We start from the raw sequence: 16,124 nt of genomic DNA, 5'->3' as shown, positions 1-16,124 counted from the left end.
TGGTAGGGTTAAGTGGGTAAATTGAAACTTTGGTCAATGCCTTGGAGTTTTATTGTTGTATATGATCGTAATAAATACAATTCGTTGAGTACACGTAAGTACATCCAAAAACAATAAATGTATTATCACAAGTAGTACGTAAAATCACACAATATAAACTGTGATGATTCTCAGTATGTATACTAATAAATAAATTCTTTCCAGTATTACTTCTAGTTTTCTACATTGTATAAAATTGTAAATAAATTAGACAAAATATACAATAATTACAAAAGCTCTCTACTTGTATTGAAAAATTGCAACTCTGTAAAATAAATTAGGAAATCCTTTAAGGCTCACTTCTTTTCTATTCTACCAAAAAACCGTAACCTGTACCAAAAAACGGCCGAAGCATTTATGCACTATTCATTTTCGCGATGCCATTTTCCTTGACGTCACTGTTGATGAGCACGTGGCTGTAACTGTAAATACTCTGGAGCGGTACGTGCAGCAACTCCACAACCTTTATGAACTCTTTCTCTAGAAAACAGAATGAAACCTCCATCAACCTTGACACTCCCTTACCATTCTCTGGCGTGACCAAGCCGTGCCTTATCAAAAAATCTAACGCAACCGGAACGCTCGTCGTCTTAAAATCGGCACTGAACAACTTCTCTAAGCATTGTGCAGCTGGAAGCAACTCAAAAGTTTCAACCTCGCCATCAGCATTTTCTGGAATAAAATCTAATGGAAGTTCCAAATCAAACACAAACTCTGTATTGGGGAACAATCCCCGTTCAGATTCGAAAAAAAACCTGCAGAAACCCCATCAATACACAACACTGACTGACAAAAGCACTTACGAAACGCATCCCGCGCTAACTATGTTTTTCATCAGTTCGGGTGGTATTGACGCTTCCTCCATGGCTTCTTTGTGAGCCGTTTCTATAATACCGTGACCCACAGATAACCCCCCTCCAACCATGTTGTCCCATTTACCTAAATTTCGCGGTTATTATTAGAAATTTGACGGGTTGATACTGACCTGGCCAAGTTTGTTTTGTAGGCGAGCGTTTTTGCAGCCATATACATAAACCTAATTTGGGGTGTCTCACATAGCCGTTTATATCCACGCCATAGTTTCTTATACCGAAGAGACACGTCGCGGAACGGTCCATCTTGAGAAGACTCGTCGACGTGAAATCCGTTTTGACTTCGTAACACTGGAACGAGAGGATAAACAAGGCACTAAAAGGCGACAGTTTTACCGTGTTACCTCATCGCGCCAACCCTTGAGAGCTATAAATACGCTTCCTGCGCGCAATTCGCGCAAAACTTTGTCTACTTGAATACTGCGTTCCTCGTAATCTCTAAAAGCAGGGTTTAGTTCGACGCAACCAGTGGTAATTCGAAAAACCTTGAAAAACTTGCATTATTAAGTAATTGGGATATGCATAATTAAGTACTTCTGGAAATTTGAGGAGTTGCTTCATCACATCTGGACGTACTAATCCCACTTGGAAGCCTTCGACGACAAAAGGCCTGCAATCGCCCGTCGAAAGACCTGCAAATTTTAAATAATTACCAGTGGGTGTATGCCAAGATCAATATTACAAACAAGACATAAATCACCAGATTTTCGCGATTTCGTGAATGTAAACGAGCGAGGAATTATTCTTGCTGGTTTCGTCACTGCCGAAACTCACCTGACAAGTAAAAGCAATTGAATTTTTGGGCGAGTTTCAGCAATCTTGACATGTTCTCTTCGGAATGATGCACTGACATTGTGTAGCTTGACTTTATTGACAGATGGTTCTGTTGACGTTTCTGGGGACTTTTGGTTTTTGATTTGGACTGTCAACAGTGTCATGAATGACAGGAGACAAGCAGTGACGTGTAAACATTTGAGTTGGAAAAAAGCCGTGTTTTCAGAATGAGTGCGTTTAAAAGAGACAAAAAAGAGGAAGAAGATGGTTTGTAAACACACACGTAGCAGATTTAGTAGTAATTGGGTTTTTTTAGGGGGCGGCAACCCCTTTCAGAACATCGAAAAAACCACGGTCCTGCAGGAGGCACGGGTCTTCAACGACACCACAATTAATAACCGAAAATGTACACACATTCTGACGAAGCTGCTTTACCTATTAAACCAAGTAAGATTCGTTTAAATCAGGAATATTTTTCAAGTTTGAGTTTGTGGTTACAGGGTGAACAGCTGGGGACTAAAGAAGCCACTGACGTCTTCTTCTCAATGACCAAGTTATTTCAGTCAAAAGACGTAATTCTACGCAGAATGGTGTACTTAGGAATTAAAGAACTAAGTTCTATTGCTGATGATGTCATCATTGTCACTTCTAGTCTTACTAAAGACATGACTGGAAAAGAAGACTTGTACAGGGCGGCAGCAATACGAGCTCTTTGTAGCATTACAGACGCCACCATGCTCCAATCAATCGAACGTTACATGAAACAAGCAATAGTAGATCGAAATTCCGCTGTCAGTTCAGCAGCCCTCGTCAGTTCTTTACACATGACCAAACTGGCACCAGAAGTCGTCAAACGGTGGGTGAATGAAGCCCAAGAAGCCGTCAACAGTGACAAGTAAGTATATCGCGTCTGAATAATAAAATTTAATGTTGCGCAATTTTTATTAAAAGCATAATGGTCCAATACCACGCCCTCGGCCTCCTCTACCACATCCGCAAGACCGACCGCCTCGCCGTGACCAAGCTCGTGGCCAAACTGACCCGGATGTCCCTGAAGTCCCCCTACGCCGTCTGCATGCTCATCCGCATCACCGCCAAGCTCCTAGAAGAAGAGGACTCCGGCAATGACTCCCCCTTGTTCGAGTTCATCGAGTCTTGTCTGCGCCACAAGTCCGAAATGGTCGTCTACGAGGCGGCTCACGCCATCGTCAACCTGAAGCGCACCACCAGTCGAGAGCTAGCCCCCGCTATCAGCGTGCTCCAGCTCTTCTGCGGCTCCCCCAAGCCCACTCTGCGCTTCGCCGCCGTGCGAACTCTGAACCAGGTGGCGATTTCGCACCCAGCGGCCGTCACGGCTTGCAATCTAGACCTGGAGAACTTAATTACAGATGCGAATCGCTCAATAGCCACTTTGGCTATCACCACGTTGCTGAAAACGGGAGCGGAGTCGTCGGTGGATCGCCTGATGAAACAAATCGCGAGTTTTGTCTCAGAGATCAGCGACGAGTTCAAGGTGGTGGTGGTACAAGCCATCAGGGCTTTGGCGTTGAAGTTCCCTCGCAAGCACAGCGTTTTGATGAATTTCTTGTCGGCGATGCTGCGGGACGAAGGAGGTTTGGAGTACAAAGCGTCGATCGCTGACACAATCATTACCATAATTGAGGATAATCCAGAGGCGAAGGAGGCCGGATTGGCTCACCTGTGCGAGTTTATCGAGGATTGTGAGCACACGTCGTTGGCTGTCAGGATTTTACACCTGCTGGGGAAGGAGGGACCGAGGACCAAGCAGCCGTCAAGGTGAGTGTAAGAGGGTGGGTTTGTTTTGTCCGCGGTCCGCGTAATTGTTGTGGCATCTCAGTAACCCAGGTCAGAAAATTTTCAAAATTTTGACAGATGTTATTAATAGTTCGCATTCAAAATGTGTTGAAGAATTGGTGTCGTGTTCATTGATAAAATGACCCGTGGTAATCAACGCGAAGTTGCAAGGGCTAAAAACCAGAAGAAGCAACAAGAAGTGGCAAAGTCGAAACCTCGTAGTGACGGGTTGACTCTAGAGCAGCGGAAATTCAGAGACGCTGAAAATATGAGGGAGAAACAAAAGAAGAAAGATGAAGCTAAGTCTTCGTCGCAAACATAGGGATTTGTTTTGTATTGTTTGATAATAAACGAGTTTGATGTTTTCCGATTTTGAAGAAAATTTAAACTGACGGAGTTTCAGAATCAGAACATGGAAACCTCAAAGAAGCTCAAATTCCAGTTTGAAGTAAATTTAGTTTTCGAGTTTCACTAGTTGAACGTGCATCAGTCAAGTCTGAGTTCTTAGATACACTAAAGTGTGTTTAAATCGTGTAGAATCCCAAAAAGGAGACGATTTGAATAATTTACTATGTTGTAAGGACCGTGACTTTGACGTAGATTTTCTGAATTGTGGAAAATTGCGAGAAATGTTTTAAATATTTTGTTTTAATAGCATTTCAAACGATTCATTCAAGTCATCTTTATTATTCGAATGTTTTTATTGTAATGGAATCCATCTGACAACTGACTGCTTTCATGTTTTCTCGACGTTTCATGAACCCTAAAGTACGAAAAAATAGGCCTCTCGTTTCCGCCCGTCTGTCACCACTCTGTCGTTTTTTATTAGACATGCAATATCCGAAATTACCGGACCGATTGTTATCAAATTTTGTATGTATAGGTATGTCATGTAGATGGTAAAACGCTAACCAAAATTTGTCCCACCATCCCCACCAATAATGGAATGACGTCATTTCCAAATTTTACAATAGTAAATGTTTTTGAATTTTTATAAAATAACATACTCTTTCACTTGTGGTTTATGAATCCGTGTTGAATTTTTATTGTAGACATCAGGATTTTTGGGGAAAAAATGAAAATTGTATAACAATGTTTCGAATATTTTCGACTTTTCGAGTTTCTGATATAAATTTTATGGTTTTTCAATTTTTTGATTTTTCAATTGATCGATTTTTCAAATTTTCAAATGTTGACGTTTCAAAGTTTTCGATTTGTCGAATTTTCGATGTCTCGGTTTTTCGACTTTTCGGTGTTTCGATTTCCCGATTTTTTAATTTTTGAATACTCCAATTTTTCAAGTTTTTGATTTTTCAAATTTTCAATTTATCAACTTTTTTGTTTTTCGATTTCTCAATTTTTCGAATATTCCATTTTTCGGCTTTTCGATATTTCAGTTTTTGGATTTTTCAATTTTTCGATTTTTCAAACTTTCGACTTCTCAATTCCTTTATTTTTTGATTTCTCGATTTTCCGATATTTCAGTATTACGATTTTTCGATTAATCGATCTTTCGATTTCTCGATTTTTTGATTTTTCAGTTTTTAAATTCAATTTTGCGATGTTTTAGGTTTGTGACTGTTCAGTTTTTCGATTTCAAAATTTTTCGGTCTTTTAGTATAAGGATTTTTGGATTTTTTGATTTTCCCGTTTCTCGTTTTCACCACTTTTTGATGTTTCATTTTCTCAATTTTTCAGATTTTTCAGGTTTTCATTAGTCGAATTTTTCGTTTTTTCGGTTTTTTTAGTTTTCTATTTTGCGACTTCTCAATTTTTTAATTTTTCGATTCAGATTGATGTTCAGTTTTTGGATTTTTCCACTTTTCGACATCTCGATTTTTGATGTTTCGATGTCTCGATTTTTCAAATTTTCGATTTCTCAATTTTTTATTTTTCGATTTATCAATGTTTCGATATTTCAACTTTACGATTTTTCCATTTTTTGATTCTTCAATTTTTCGACTTTGAAATTCTTCCGATTTTCAAATTTCTAATTTTTGGCGTTTCTAAATTTTAGATTTGTCGATTTTTCGAACTCGATTTTTCCATTTTTTTGATTTTGCCATTTCTCGATTTCTCAACTTTTCGATGTTTCGATTTCTAGATTTTTTAATTTTTCATTACTTCAATTTTTCAACTTTTCGAATTTTTTCAGTTTTTGATTTTTTTTATTTTTTAAATTTTCGATTTTTCCGCTTTTCCATTTCAGATTTTTCAACTATCGATTTCTCAATTTTTTAGCTTTGGAATTTTTCAGTTTTTTGATTTTTCAATTTTTTAAACTTTCGATTTTTCAGTTTCTTTATTTTTTGATTTCTTGATTTTCCGATATTTCAGTATTACGATTTTTCCCGATTTTTGATTTTTTCAAATTTTCAATTTTTGGCGTTTCTAAATTTTCAAATTTTCAATTTATCAACTTTTTTGTTTTTCGATTTCTCAATTTTTCGAATATTCCATTTTTCGGCTTTTCGATATTTCAGTTTTTGGATTTTTCAATTTTTCGATTTTTCAAACTTTCGACTTCTCAATTCCTTTATTTTTTGATTTCTCGATTTTCCGATATTTCAGTATTACGATTTTTCGATTAATCGATCTTTCGATTTCTCGATTTTTTGATTTTTCAGTTTTTAAATTCAATTTTGCGATGTTTTAGGTTTGTGACTGTTCAGTTTTTCGATTTCAAAATTTTTCGGTCTTTTAGTATAAGGATTTTTGGATTTTTTGATTTTCCCGTTTCTCGTTTTCACCACTTTTTGATGTTTCATTTTCTCAATTTTTCAGATTTTTCAGGTTTTCATTAGTCGAATTTTTCGTTTTTTCGGTTTTTTTAGTTTTCTATTTTGCGACTTCTCAATTTTTTAATTTTTCGATTCAGATTGATGTTCAGTTTTTGGATTTTTCCACTTTTCGACATCTCGATTTTTGATGTTTCGATGTCTCGATTTTTCAAATTTTCGATTTCTCAATTTTTTATTTTTCGATTTATCAATGTTTCGATATTTCAACTTTACGATTTTTCCATTTTTTGATTCTTCAATTTTTCGACTTTGAAATTCTTCCGATTTTCAAATTTCTAATTTTTGGCGTTTCTAAATTTTAGATTTGTCGATTTTTCGAACTCGATTTTTCCATTTTTTTGATTTTGCCATTTCTCGATTTCTCAACTTTTCGATGTTTCGATTTCTAGATTTTTTAATTTTTCATTACTTCAATTTTTCAACTTTTCGAATTTTTTCAGTTTTTGATTTTTTTTATTTTTTAAATTTTCGATTTTTCCGCTTTTCCATTTCAGATTTTTCAACTATCGATTTCTCAATTTTTTAGCTTTGGAATTTTTCAGTTTTTTGATTTTTCAATTTTTTAAACTTTCGATTTTTCAGTTTCTTTATTTTTTGATTTCTTGATTTTCCGATATTTCAGTATTACGATTTTTCCCGATTTTTGATTTTTTCAAATTTTCAATTTTTGGCGTTTCTAAATTTTCGATTTTGAAATTTATCAAGTTTTCTTCAACTTTTCGATTTTTTAAGTTTTTGATTTTTCAATTTTTTTGGTTTTGTAAATTTTCGATATATCAACTTTTTTATTTTTGGATTTCTCATTTTTTCGAACATTCGATTTTTCGGCTTTTCGATTTTTCCATTTCTCGATTTTTCAACTACTTATCGATTTCTCAATTTTTCGATATTTCAGTTTCGAAATTTTTTTGGTTTTTTGATTTTTCAATTTTTCGATTTTTTAACTTTCGATTTCTTAATTTCTTTATTTTTTAATTTCTCGATTTTCCGATATTCCAGTACATATTATGATTTTTCTTGATTTTTAAATTTTTCAAATTTTCAATTTTTGTTGTTTCTAAGTTTTCGATTTTTCGATTAATCCATGTGTCGATTTCCCGATTTTTTGATTTTTTAGTTTTCAGTGCTTCAGTATTAGGATTTTTCGACTTTTCAATTTTTCAGATTTTTCAGTTGTTTAGTTGTCCAATTTTGCGTTTTCTTTTCAGGTTTTTTTTAATAATCTATTTTCCGACTTTAATTTTTCGATTTCTCAATTTATTGATGTTCAGATTTGGGACTGTTCGACTTCTCGATTTTTTTGATGTTTCGATTTCTCGATTTTTCAATTTTTTGTTCCTTCAATTTCACGATCTTTCAATCCTTCGATTGTTCTGTTTTTTCACTTTTCCAATTTTTTGATTTTTGAAATTTTAGATTTTTCGATTTTAAATTTTTCAATTTTTCGATTTTTTGATGTTTCAGTTTCCCGATTTTTCCATATTTCGATTCCTCCGTTTGTGGATATTTTAATTTTTCGATATTCTAAATTTTAATTTTTCAATTTTTTTGTTTCGATTTCTCGATCGTTCGATTTTTCGGCTTCTCGGTTTTGGATTTTTTGTTGGTTCGATTTTTCAATTTATCAATTTTTTTAATTTAAATTTTTCTTTTTATTTTAATTTTTCGTTTGAGCTATTTTGATTTCTGGATCTTTTCATGTTTCGATTTCTCGATGTTTCAATTTTTTTGGATTTTCCAATTTTTCGACATTTCAGTTTTGGAATTTTTCAATCTATCTGTTCAATTTTTCGATTTTTCAGTTTCAATCTTATAAATTTTTCTATTTCCCGATTTTTTAATATCCATTTTTCGATTTCTGAACATCTCAGTTTTTCCATTTTTAAAATTTTGCGATTTTTCAATTGCGATGTTTTAAATTTTAGATTTATCAATTTCTCGATTTGTCTCTTTTTTTTTTAATTTTCTTGTTTTTCGATTCTTCAATTTTTCGATTTCACAAATCTTACATTTTTCCATTTTTTAAGCTTTCGATTTTTCAATTTTGCATTATTTTAGTTTTGGGAATCCTTCAATTTGTGGATGTTTCGATTTTTAGATATTTTAATTTTCCCGTATTTTAAATTTTAGATTTTCGATTCTTTGATGTTTCGATTGTTCGATCTTTTTTTCGACTTCCCGCCCTTCAATTTTAAAATATTTCGGTTTCAATTTTTTGATGTTCGATTTTTGGATTTTTCGAAAAGCATTTTTTCCCGGTGGTTATCTGTAACATGTTTGACATTTATCGCAAAACAAAAATCGCAAAAAATTTTTATAATTTTTCAAAGAATCGGGATTTGTTGGGCTGCTCTGTTAAAATGATCTTGAACCAAATTTTTTTAAAAATAAAAAAAATTAAACCAATTTCGTTGTAGGTGCATCCGCTTCATCTACAACCGCGTCATCCTCGAGAACCCCACAGTCCGCGCCGCCGCCGTCTCCGCCATGGCCCAATTCGGCGCCACTTGCCCCGACCTCCTCGAAAACATCCAAGTCCTCCTCGCCCGCTGCCAGATGGACTCCGACGACGAAGTCCGCGACCGCGCCACCTACTACAGCAGTATTCTAGGCCAGCAAGACAAGAGCCTCTACAACAACTACATCCTCGAAACCTTGCAAGTGTCCATCCCTTCCCTGGAACGCTCCCTCAAAGAGTACACCCAAAGCCCCTCCGACCAGCCCTTCGACATCAAAACGGTCCCCATCGCCACCATTCCCACGCGCGAGGAAACCGAGCTCGAGAAGCACAAAGCCGAAGGAATGATCATCTCCAACGGACCCGCGAAACCGGCCGTGGTCTCCAGGGAGGAGAACTTCGCCGAGAAGCTGAGTGCCATCCCGGGAATCGCCGAATTGGGACCACTGTTCAAGAGCTCGGACGTGGTGGAGTTGACGGAGTCGGAAACGGAGTACTTCGTCAGGTGTATCAAGCACTGTTTTACGAACCACGTGGTGCTGCAGTTCGACTGTTTGAATACTTTGAGCGACCAGCTGCTGGAAGAGGTGAGGGTGCAGTTGGATCCGAGCGAGGGGTATTCGGTTTTGAAGGAGATTCCGTGCCCCAAGTTGCCGTATAATGAGACGGGGACGACGTATGTGGTGCTCAGGTTTCCGGAGAATGATCTACCGAATAGTGTGGGCACGTTTGGGGCCGTGCTGAAGTTCATCGTCAAGGATTGCGACCCTAACACGGGGCTGCCGGACACCGATGAAGGTATTTAGTAATGTTACATTAATTAGTTGTGTTATATTGGCAAAATTAAAGCAGATGACGTTGAAGTTCCCATTGCTGTTGCTGTTCCCACTGACGTTGCTTTTAGAGCTCAAAAATTGTCATTTATAAATTCCGTTGCCAAGTTTCCGTTGACAGTAACTTTGACGTTCAACTTTTGTGATATTTAAAGGGGTTGTAGAACTACAAAAAATTATCATTTTAGACATGTTTTAAGTTTCTTGTTGTCGAAAAAAGTCTACACATATTAAGAAAAAAAGGGCAAAATCTAGCCCCGCCCACTCGCCCTATCTCAATTGTAATGATTTTTTTTTATTCGTCGTGAGTCAAGGAGGCGGAGCTTAACTGCAAAATCCCTATTTCTCCACGAGAAATGAAAAACGTTTTTGAGTATAATAAACCCAAAGAGTAAGCCCCACCCATACCTGCCCAATCTAAATATGTAGTAATGAAGTTTTCATTCGTTGGCAGACCGAGGGGCGGAGCCTAATTGCAAAATCCATATCTCCCTACAAAAATTTACCATTTTAAACGTGTTTTAAGTTTCTAAGAATAAAAAAATCATCACAATTGAGATGGGGTGGGTGGGCGGGGTTCATAGTTTGTCTTTTTATATATATCGTATTCTTTGAACAACACTATACTCAAAAACATGTTTTTAATTTCTTGTAAAGAAATAAGTATTTTGAAGTTAAGCTTGGTTTATGGTGAATAAAAAAAATCATCACAATTTTTTTTATTTCTTGTAAAAAAAATGGCGAATAAAAAAAAGTCATCACGATTGAGACAGGGCGGGTGGGCGGGCCTTACATTTTGTTTTTTTATTTTAATATGTGTAGACTTCTTTTCACAACATTAAACTTAAAATGTTTAAAATGGAAAAATTGTAAAAGGAAATATCGAGTTTGCAATTAGTCTCCGCCCCATAATTGCAAAATCCGTATTTCCTGTAAACATTTTTGGCGTCTCTAAGTTTCCGATTTTTCGATTTCTCAATTTTTTGATTTTTCAGTATTTGAATTCTTCAGTTTTTCGATATGGGAAAACGCTAACCAAAATTTGTCTGACTATCACCACCAACGGAATGACGTCATCACCAAATTTTGCAACAGTAAATGTTATTTAAATTTTATAAAATAACGTACTTAATCTACTTGTAGTTTATGAATTCGTGTTGAATTTTTATTGTAAACCTAGGGATTTTTGGAAAAAAAGCAAAATTGTATAACAATTTTTCGAATATTCCATTTCACATTTTCTCGAGTTTCTGATATTTAGTGTTACGGTTTTTCAATCTTTTGATTTTTCAAATTTTGGCGTTTCTAAGTTTTCGATTTTTCACTTTCTCAACTCACCGATTTTTAAAGTTTTTTGATTTTTAAAATTTTCTATTTATCAACTTTTTTATTTTTCAGTTTCTCAATTTTTCGAATATTCGATTTTTCCATTTCTCGATTTTTCAATTATCGATTTCGATATGTTAAACTTTCGATTTGTCAATTTTTTTTTCGATGTTTCGATTTCTCAATTTTTCAATGTTTCAGTTGTATAATTTTTCGGTTTTTCAGGTTTCTTTTAATTTTCTATTTTTCGATTTCTCGATTTTTCAAATTTTCGGTTTCTAAATTTTTTATTTTTCGACTTATCGATTCTCCGATATTTCAGCTTTACGATTTTTTGATTCTTCAATTTTTCGATTTTGAAGTTTTTCCATTTTTCAAATTTTTGGCGCGTCTAAGTTTCCGATTTGTCGATTTTTCGATTCTTCAATTTTTTGATTTTCCCATTTCTCGATTTTCCAACTTTTCGATGTTTTGAGTTCTAGAATTCTTCAACTTTTCGATTGTTTAAGTTTTTGATTTTTCTTCAAATTTTCGATTTATCAACTTTTTTATTTTTCGGTTTCTCATTTTTTCGAATATTCGATTTTTCGGCTTTTCGATTTTTCAACTATCGATTTCTCAATTTTTTAAACTTTCAATTTCTCAATTTCTTTATTTTTTGATTTCTCAATTTTCCGATATTTCAGTGTTCAGATTTTTTTCGATTTTTAAATTTTTAAAATTTTCAATTTTTGGCCTTCCTAAGTTTTCGATTTTTTGATTAATCGACGTTTCGATTTTTTGATTTTTCAGTTTTTGAATTCAATTTTCGATGTTTTAAGTTTTTAACTTTTCAGTTTTTCGTTTTTTTTTCCATTTCTCGACTTTTCGATGTTTCGATTTCTCAGTTTTTCAAAATTTTCAGTGTTTCAGTTGTACAATTTTTCGTTTGTTCAGGTTTCTTTTAATTTTCCATTTTTCGACTTCTCGACTTTTTAATTTTTCGATTTCTCAATTTATTGATGTTCAGTTTTGGGATTTTTCGACTTCTCGATTTTTTGATGTTTCGATTCCTCGATTTTTCAAATTTTCGATTTCCGAATTTTTTATTTTTCGACATATCGATTTTCCGATATTTCAGCTGTACGATTTTTTGATTCTTCAATTTTTCGATTTTGAAGTTTTTCCATTTTTCACGTTTTTGGCGCGTCTAAGTTTCGGATTTGTCGATTTTCGATTCTTCAATTTTTTGATTTTCCCATTTCTCGATTTCTCAACTTTTCGATGTTTAATTTCTACAATTTTTCAACTTACCGATTTTTTAAATTTTTGATCTTTCGGTTTTTTTGATTTTTTAAATTTACGATTTATCAATTTCTTTAATTTTTCAGTTTCTCAATTTTTCGAATATTCGATTTTTAGCTTTTCGATTTTTCAACTATCGATTTCGATATGTTAAACTTTCGATTTCTCAATTTCTTTATTTTTTGATTTCTTCACTTCCCGATAGTCCACCGATAAGATTTTTTTCGATTTTTAAATTTGTTAAATTTTCAATTTTTGGCCTTTCTAAGTTTTCGATTTTTCGGATATTTTCGATTTTTCAAGTTTCTAATATTTAGTGTTATGGTTATTTTCTGATTTTTCAATTGATCGTTTTTTCAGATTTTCAAATTTTGACGTTTCTAAGTTTTCGATTTGTCGAATTTTCGAAGTTCGATTTTTCATGTTTTTGATTTTTCAAATTTTCGATTTATCAGGTTTTTTATTTTTCGATTTCCCAATTTTTCGAATATTAAGTTTTTCGGCTTTTCGATATTTCAGTTTTGGAATTTTCCAGTTTTTTAATTTTTCAATTTTTCGATTTTTTAAACTTTCGATTTCTCAATTCCTGTGTTTTTTGATTTCTCGATTTTCCGATGTTTCAGTATTACGTTTCGATTTCTCGATTTTTTGATTTTTCAGTTTTTGGATTCTTCAATTTTTCGATGTTTTAGGTTTTTGACTTTTCAGTTTTTTGATTTCTTGAAATTTCGATTTTTCGACTTTTCAGTTTTTCGTTTTTTTCCATTTCTCGTTTTCTCGACTATTCGATGTTTCGATTTCTCAATTTTTCAAATTTTTCAGTGTTTCAGTTGTACAATTTTTCGTTTTTTCAGGTTTCTTTTAAAATTCTGTTTCGACTTCTCCACTTTTTAATTTTTCGATTTCTCAATTTATTGATGTTTTGGAATTTTTCTACTTCTCGATTTTTTGATGTTTCGATTTCTCGATTTTTCAAATTTTCGAGTTCTGAATTTTTTATTTTTCGACGTATCGATTTTCCGATATTTCAGCTTTACGATTTTTTGATTCTTCAAGTTTTCGATTTGTCGATTTTTCGATTCTGCAATTTTTTGATTTTCCCATTTCTCGATTTCTCAACTTTTCGATGTTTCGATTTCTAGAATTTTTCAACTTTTCGATCTTTTAAGTTTTTGATATTTCTTCAAATTTTCGATTTATCAACTTTTTTATTTTTTGGTTTCTAATTTTTTCGAATATTCGATTTTTCAACTATCGATTTCTCAGTTTTTCGATATTTCAGTTTTGGAATTTTTCAGTTTGATTTTTCAATTTTTTAATTTTTTAAACATTCGATTTCACAATTTTTAAATTGCCCTTGTGCCCCATGGCATCAGCGGCCTCTGCTTTTAAGTTTCTTGTCGAAATAAGTCTACACATATTAAGAAAAAAAAAGGCAAAATTTGGCCCCGCCCACCCACCCTATCTCAACTGTGATGATTTTTTTTATTCGTCCTGAGCCAAGGAGGCGGAGCTTAAGCTCAAAATCCTTATCTCTCTACGAGAAATTAAAAACATGTTTTTGAGTATCGTTATCGTGTTATTCAAAGAATACGATGTATATTAAGAAAAAAATAAACCCAAAGATTAAGCCCCACCCATATCTGCCCTGATCTAAATATGTAGTAATGAAGTTTTCATTCGTTGTCAGACCTAGGGGCGGAGCCTAATTGCAAAATCCATATTTCCATGCAAAAATTTACCATTTTAAACGTGTTTTAAGTTTCTAAGAATTAAAAAGATCATCACAATTAAGAGGGAGTAAGTGTGCGGGGTTTATATTTTGCACTTTTTTCTTAATATACCTCGTATTCTTTGAACAACACGATACTTAAAAACATGCTTTTAATTTCCTGTGAAGAAAAAACTATTTTGTATTTAAGCTTAATTTATTTTGGTTCACGGCGAATAAAAAAAATCATCACAATTGGGATAGGGCGGGTGGGCGGGATTACATTTTGTTTTTTTGTTTTAATATGTGCAGACTTCTGTTCACAACATGAAACTTAAAAGACGTTTAAAATGGAAAATTTGTATAAGAAAATATCAATTTTGCAATTAAGTTCCGCCCCGTAATTGCAAAATCTATATTTCCTTTCAAAAATGTACCATTTTAACCATGCTCAAAGTTTCTTGTTGTAAAAAGATGGCTATGTTTATTAAGAACAAAAGGCAAAATATAAGCCCCGCCCACCCACCCTAGCTCAATTCTGATGATTTATTTTATTCCAACGCAAAAGGCAACGGCAACGGATGATATAAACGACGCATACCTTCGCCTTAAATAATAATCAAATATATGTTAAAATTGAAACCATATTAGGAAAATGAAAAGTATCCCTAGTCAATAAACTGTGTCATCTAGGTTACGACGACGAATACATGTTAGAAGATTTGGAAATAACTTTGGGAGACCAAATTCAGAAAATAAATAAAGCCAACTGGGCGGCGGCGTGGGATGAAGCGGCGCCACTTTGTGTGGAAATGGAAGATACTTATTCTCTGAGTTCGATGAGCACATTGGAGGAAGCTGTCAAAAATATTATCCAGTTCTTAGGGTTGCAACCGGCCGAACGGTCAGACAAAGTCCCGGAAGGAAAAACCACTCATACACTCCTTTTAGCTGGTACGTAAATAAGTAAGTCGCGTGACACGATAGGCGGAGCTACGATACGTTCCAATAGCGTATCTTCATTGTGTCACGTGCCGATAGATTGTGTTTTGATTCGTTCTGACTTTCTTTTTTTGTAGGAATGTTTAGAGGCGGCATTGATATACTTGTAAGAGCCAAACTAGCCCTAGCTGATGGAGTTACGATGCAACTTACCGTTCGATCGACAGATGGCGACGTTGCAGAACTTATAACGTCAACAGTAGGTTAGAAACTTAGAAATTCAGAAGTTTATTATTTACTATTAAATAAATATACAAAATTAGTCTTATCTTACTTGGTACTAAGCAAATTGACCATCCTGTAACTTAGCAATTTCGTCCTTGAACTGTGATATCGTTTCCCGAGCCAACTTCAACCTATTTTTTAACACGGCAATCTCTTTTTTCACTTTTTGTTTAGCGTCAGTTATACTCTTTAGGGTTTTTTCTTTCTTTTCTTCAACTGTTAAACAAAATATTAATGTGTATCAACCAAGAAATGTTAGCTTACAATTTGTATTGTGCTCCCACCTCCCTAGTGTCAATTGTTTTGTGTTTGTTAGTAAGTGATGCATCAACTGAGTTGGATCTTGGAAGACGATTTCGTCATAACTTTCCGAAAGTAAGCCCTTCCCTTGCTCCATTCCAATATCCATAGTTCCCCCAGAAGGGAAAAGTTTCAAAATGTGATACACAGTCACCTACAAATAAATATTAATATTGTATAGTTGAGAACATGAAACTGTTACAGGTCGCTCATTTGGATCGTGGAAATGTATTTTTATAACAATTTCAAATTCGCCCCATCCCGTTTCACTGATTTCATAAGGTGGCTTCACCACAATCCGGTTCTGATTGGCGTAACTTTCATGAAGCTTAAAGTGCACTTTTTTCACGTAGCAGGAAATGTCTTCGTTGTTGTAGGGTTTCACGTAAACCGTCCATTGGTGAGTGTGGCCGTCTTCTTCACGTTTTTTACCAAAATAACGAGCTATGTTGCCGTAGACGATGGGTTTGATGATACACACTCCCTGTAATAAAAGTATCGGTGTTTGGTTGTCACAATGTGTAAATACGTACTTTGAGCCTGCCGCCGGAATCGGGGCCAAAATCTGTTGGTAAACTCATTCTATTTTGAGGCTAAATTTTATTTGAGGTTATGTCGATCGAGGCGCCATATTGGTAAACAAAAGTTGCAAAATTGCCTTTATTAACAATAATAATTATTTTT

At 34.3% G+C, this 16,124-nt stretch overlaps 5 protein-coding genes across 6 annotated transcripts in view; 2 read left to right on the top strand and 3 right to left on the bottom strand.

Annotated features, from left to right (window-relative positions):
- LOC135139747 (tigger transposable element-derived protein 4-like) overlaps positions 1 to 16,124 on the bottom strand; it is a 191,023-nt gene that overhangs the window by 109,228 nt on the left and 65,671 nt on the right. The gene's annotated exons all lie outside the window — the stretch shown is intronic.
- Positions 36 to 1,793, bottom strand: LOC135139625 (uncharacterized). 2 transcript variants are annotated; one of them, XM_064069935.1, is made up of 7 exons: positions 1,686 to 1,793; positions 1,446 to 1,543; positions 1,256 to 1,396; positions 1,025 to 1,202; positions 843 to 978; positions 565 to 794; positions 36 to 519 (listed from the first exon to the last, which is right to left on the bottom strand). In XM_064069935.1, exons 1-7 carry the CDS (start codon positions 1,762 to 1,764, stop codon positions 395 to 397), a joined length of 987 nt encoding a protein of 328 aa, XP_063926005.1. In that variant the 5' UTR covers positions 1,765 to 1,793; the 3' UTR covers positions 36 to 394. The 2 variants fall into 2 exon arrangements, with proteins under 2 accessions (XP_063926005.1, XP_063925998.1); XM_064069928.1 differs by lacking the exon at positions 1,686 to 1,793 and adding an exon at positions 1,598 to 1,679.
- On the top strand, positions 1,837 to 15,188 carry LOC135139577 (coatomer subunit gamma). Its single transcript, XM_064069879.1, has 7 exons — positions 1,837 to 1,952; positions 2,002 to 2,132; positions 2,186 to 2,580; positions 2,637 to 3,482; positions 8,719 to 9,557; positions 14,607 to 14,867; positions 14,993 to 15,188. Exons 1-7 carry the CDS (start codon positions 1,913 to 1,915, stop codon positions 15,121 to 15,123), a joined length of 2,643 nt encoding a protein of 880 aa, XP_063925949.1. The 5' UTR covers positions 1,837 to 1,912; the 3' UTR covers positions 15,124 to 15,188.
- LOC135134593 (putative SERF-like protein) lies at positions 3,565 to 3,864 on the top strand. The gene has a single exon (XM_064063315.1). The coding sequence runs from the start codon at positions 3,640 to 3,642 to the stop codon at positions 3,820 to 3,822; it is 183 nt and encodes a 60-aa protein (XP_063919385.1). The 5' UTR covers positions 3,565 to 3,639; the 3' UTR covers positions 3,823 to 3,864.
- LOC135139642 (YEATS domain-containing protein 4) lies at positions 15,128 to 16,119 on the bottom strand. Its single transcript, XM_064069946.1, has 4 exons — positions 15,974 to 16,119; positions 15,643 to 15,924; positions 15,405 to 15,594; positions 15,128 to 15,356 (listed from the first exon to the last, which is right to left on the bottom strand). The coding sequence occupies exons 1-4, from the start codon at positions 16,019 to 16,021 to the stop codon at positions 15,196 to 15,198; spliced, it is 681 nt and encodes a 226-aa protein (XP_063926016.1). The 5' UTR covers positions 16,022 to 16,119; the 3' UTR covers positions 15,128 to 15,195.

This window comes from Zophobas morio, unplaced genomic scaffold, assembly GCF_036711695.1.
Source record: "Zophobas morio isolate AGI-343-1 ecotype UQ-CSIRO unplaced genomic scaffold, CSIRO_AGI_Zmor_V1 ptg000004l, whole genome shotgun sequence".
Taxonomy (NCBI): domain Eukaryota; kingdom Metazoa; phylum Arthropoda; class Insecta; order Coleoptera; family Tenebrionidae; genus Zophobas; species Zophobas morio.
This window is presented reverse-complemented; position numbering and strand designations above follow the sequence as displayed.